The 4,122-nt window shown below is 35.9% G+C and overlaps 1 protein-coding gene across 1 annotated transcript; it reads right to left on the reverse strand.

The window, feature by feature from the left end:
* Positions 1-2,217: 2,217 nt before the first annotated feature.
* On the reverse strand, positions 2,218-3,691 carry LOC143573486 (photosynthetic NDH subunit of lumenal location 4, chloroplastic-like). Its single transcript, XM_077058352.1, has 5 exons — positions 3,338-3,691; positions 2,848-2,940; positions 2,702-2,762; positions 2,563-2,631; positions 2,218-2,443 (listed from the first exon to the last, which is right to left on the reverse strand). The coding sequence occupies exons 1-5, from the start codon at positions 3,674-3,676 to the stop codon at positions 2,349-2,351; spliced, it is 657 nt and encodes a 218-aa protein (XP_076914467.1). The 5' UTR covers positions 3,677-3,691; the 3' UTR covers positions 2,218-2,348.
* Positions 3,692-4,122: the final 431 nt, after the last annotated feature.

Raw genomic sequence — 4,122 nt, forward strand, 5'->3', positions numbered from 1 at the left:
AAGACCGAGGATGGTTACCACATACCCAATTACCATGGAACTTGTAAAATAACTTATAAATAATCATACTCAAGTTTTACATTCAAAAAGTTAACAATAATGCTTTTAAACAAAAGTTCGGTTTTTGGTTCGGTTCTCAACTCGGGATGAAACCGAGGCTAGTCACCACATACCCAATACCATGGAACTTGACAAATATGAAAAATAAACTAAAATATGTAGAATTTAAGCAAGTATAACAAGTTATATGGTTAGATTTGTTAAATATATAAACAAGGACTACAAAGTCCTCCATGTAACCTTGCCTTACTAATCCGACATTTCAACCGGCCGAGACCGGAGAAATGAAAGACCGAAGGTAAACAAGGAGTGTATATTATATATATGTTGTAACATCAAGCTTTAAGTATTGAGAAGTTAGTTAAAATGAAATATTAGCTTATGAAGAACAACCTTAGAATTCAAGAATTTGAGAGAGAAATGAAGAAATGAGCAAGCACAAATGAAGAAGATGGGTGTGTATATATAGGGTAAGTTGAATGGGTCTTTCATAAAGGGTGTTTCATGAAAATGGGTTGGTTATATACCCAAGAAAGCACAAACTACAAATGGGTCCTTCAAGTCTCCATTTTGGTAGTTTTAGTCCCTGGAGTTCGTTTTGAGCGTTTTCGGGGAATTTTAAGAACCAAAAAGGGTGTTTTTTTTTATCCAACAACTATAAAACAAATATTTAACATACAATTCATCATTTTGATAATATCGAAAGGTTCGGGATACAAAACGGGTCGGGTTTACATTAAGAATACAAGTATAAAATAACCCGAAATTGACAAATGTCACACGTTGCACGTGTTGACATCGGTTACGCATTCAATGTTGCGTTTGCGCGCGCACCCTGACGCATCGCGCGGGCATCACCTGAGAATCTATATATATGGGTTGTTATTGGCTCATTTATAACGTTTGTTAGGATTTTTTTAGCTTTTATTAAAACTTTTAAATTTTATAAAAAAAGCATTCATTACTAAAAAAAATTTTAACTAAATTTTTCATAATTAATGGGTTTGAATATTTTTTAAAAAATGATATTGAGTTTGCTTGCTGAAAAAGAATGGGTTCGCTCGTTAATTCGTACCTATAGGCTATATATAAAACTGAAAAAATACCCGGTTGAGAGTATGTGGCCCACTGATAAGAATGTATAAGAATAATTCTTGAAAATGCTATATAAAATCCCTACTTTATATATAAATGGTTGCTTAAACCCGTGCATTGTGAGTTTGTGACAGGGTCACGACGGGAACTTGGTCGGTATCAATTTGTTTGTTATGGTTTCGTTCGGTTCTATGTGCGTTCGGTTCGTTGCGATGACGAGTCCTATGGAAGTGTAACCACTAAAAGTTACTTAGTAATTTAAAAGAATCATAATATATAGGGATATTGCTTTCACAAAACCATTGGTGTGTTAACTATCACAATGTATTCATCTGTTGATGGGGAGATCACCATCTTTTGTTGTAACTATATTCAGTAATCAAAACTTTGGATATCAATTTTTGTTTGAGCTCAATTTTATTACTGTGCCCATTGCTATTATTATTATTATTATTTGATTATGTTCTATTGAAGAACACAATACCTAGATCCCAACAGTTTCACATAATTATTGATTTTGAAACCTTTCACTAACTTTTAATTAAAAAATTGATTTATTGATGAAATATTATTTCTGGAAGTTAATTTTATTTAAATATATGTCACAAACATACAACTCTTAGTATAAGCAGAGGAATATAGAGTTGCACAACTCGGTTTCTGTATTCAAATAGGTTTGTGTTGAAATCCGTTCGGGGTTTAGTCAAACGCAGTCAACATTGTGTTTTGGCTCAAAGTTCGGGTTGAAACCAGTTTATACTGGAAAAAGGGTCAGTTTGGGTTAAAAATAGGATTATATACGATTCGGTTCAGGTTCAACCGGTTTCAGTGGAGGAGTTCATAAAATGATTCAACCCTATGAGCCAGTCCGTGTCCAAAACAGCCCAGTTTCCAAAGCTGTTTCGGGTTTGTTTTAATAAAATGATTTACAATATCATACAACACATTGACTCTTTCAATCCCATTTGATCAGTTTTGTTTTGACTAAATTATTTAAGGTTTCTCGTTGGATCCGAAAACAAATAAATTAAAACTGCACTAATCAAATAAGAAACTCTTGTGATGATACATTTGATAAATGTATACATATGGGTTTTTCCAAGGATGCATATACAATGGGACCGTATATCTATACATATTGTGCGCAATCAAAACTCACTTGCTATGCATCAGCCTAGTTCATACCTTCTTTATCATTTTACAGCGGGTAACTCTCGATTACCCGAGTAGATATTCACAAAGTTAATGTCATAGAGGAGTGTTGCATTTGCAGGTATATTGCAGTCACCTACAAGAACAATGCATTAAACATATTTAGCACAACTAGACTTCAACATTTAACCAACCCCTTAATTATTTGATATTGAATATTCAGTATCAGTAACAAAAGAACATCCAAATAAATACCAGAAAAGCAACCAGCAGGCTCAGGTCCGTATGCTAGCTCGGGAGGAATTTGAAGTTTACGTCTTCCACCTGCACAAACAATGAGTGGATTAGAACCAAAAACCGGAACAGGAACATGAATATCGTGTTATATTATTACCAACATGCATGGGTGGAACACCCTCTCCTCCAAAGATCCCTTGATCTAGACCCTTGATTACCTAGGAGGCCGGCCAACAAACATCGTTTTATATATATATATATATGAATGCAAGTTAAAATACAATATACGAAAGGGAAGGCTACCTTCCCGACACCTATCCGCATAGTGAGAGGTCTACCGCGTTTGTAACTGCTGTCGAAAACTATGCCGTCAGCAAACCTTGCAGTATAGTGAATCTGTAACAAGGGAATTAAGTCACACTATTTTCTAGGGGCACTCTCCTATTAATATTTTATTTGAGTTTTAAGTTCGCAGTTTATAAATATGACTTAGAGTTAATTATGCAGATGGTAGTATATGTGGTCTAGGCAAAATAACAGGTTTGGGTATCAAGCAAAATAACAAACTAGTTTGGCGTTTTTTTGTGTTTTAAGTTTCGTAACGAGTTTGGCTTAATACCCAAACTCATTACAAAATTGAAAGCACAAATCCTGTTGGTTGAAATTAAACGTGGCAAAAGCATTATAATGCATGGGAGATTTTACAATAATAATAATAATAATAATAATAATTGTGGTATCATTAACAAAGCAACATCATGTGTAAATGGAATGTATAAAAAAAATAACTGACATTGATTAGCGTAGAATAGGGAGCTTCTTGGCCAAAGCCGACGGCAAGATCGCAGTAACCGAGCCCAGAAGGCGCGAACTGGAACTCGCAGGGGGGTTCAGCAACTGTGGCGTAATATTCGATTCGGGTGGCATTGGCATCAAGAGTGGATGAAAGTAGCACGGAAGCAGCCAGCAATCCAACACCCACGCCCACCAATCCGTTCTTCTTCTTATTATCGGATTTTAAATTAGAACAGGAATTGGAATTTGAATGTGAAGCCGTCAGGTGGCGGTGGTGCGGCGGGTGAAGGCCGTGGCAGAGAGATGGTGAAGGTGTTGTGAGTGTAAAGATGGCCATTTTTGGAGATGAATGAGTTTGTTGTCTATCCAGACCTTGTGGATGGTACGCACAAAATTCCCGCGATGGATGGATTTTTTTTTTTATTATTATTATTATTTAAATTAGATCATTTCAACGGCTTTGATTATTTGCTTATTTAAATCCACCACTCAGGAAAACTTGGGTTCAGGCTTGTTGAATTTGAGCTATACCTTGTACAAGGTTGTCATTTCAAATTTCGAGTTCACTCGGGTTTTCGTCTCACCGTGTGTTACGTCAGGGAGTTTTGCTCTTATGATGACGAAACAACTGTCAAGGGGCAGCCGGTGGTATGATTTCCCAAGGACATAACCAAGCCAAACTCTGAAGCCATCATGTTTCCAGTTAATACAGCATAGTCTAGCCAGAGTGGGGCAACAGGACTCTTTAATTTGTGAAGTGTGATATCCTAAACACAAGAAAGT

This window comes from Bidens hawaiensis, unplaced genomic scaffold (assembly GCF_021521415.1).
Source record: "Bidens hawaiensis isolate Kalapana, Puna unplaced genomic scaffold, B.hawaiensis_p1.1 tig00026469_1, whole genome shotgun sequence".
In the NCBI taxonomy this organism is placed as follows: Eukaryota; Viridiplantae; Streptophyta; class Magnoliopsida; order Asterales; family Asteraceae; genus Bidens; species Bidens hawaiensis.

Bases quoted from the DNA above. Each gene is read 5' to 3' on its own strand.
- LOC143573486 (XM_077058352.1), bottom strand. From the start codon at position 3,676: ATGGCCATCTTTACACTCACAACACCTTCACCATCTCTCTGCCACGGC. The intron at 2,941-3,337 runs GTCAGTTATTTT...CCCTTGTTACAG, and splicing joins CCTATTCTACGCTAATCAAT to ATTCACTATACTGCAAGGTT. The intron at 2,444-2,562 runs GTATTTATTTGG...TTGTTCTTGTAG, and splicing joins GCCTGCTGGTTGCTTTTCTG to GTGACTGCAATATACCTGCA.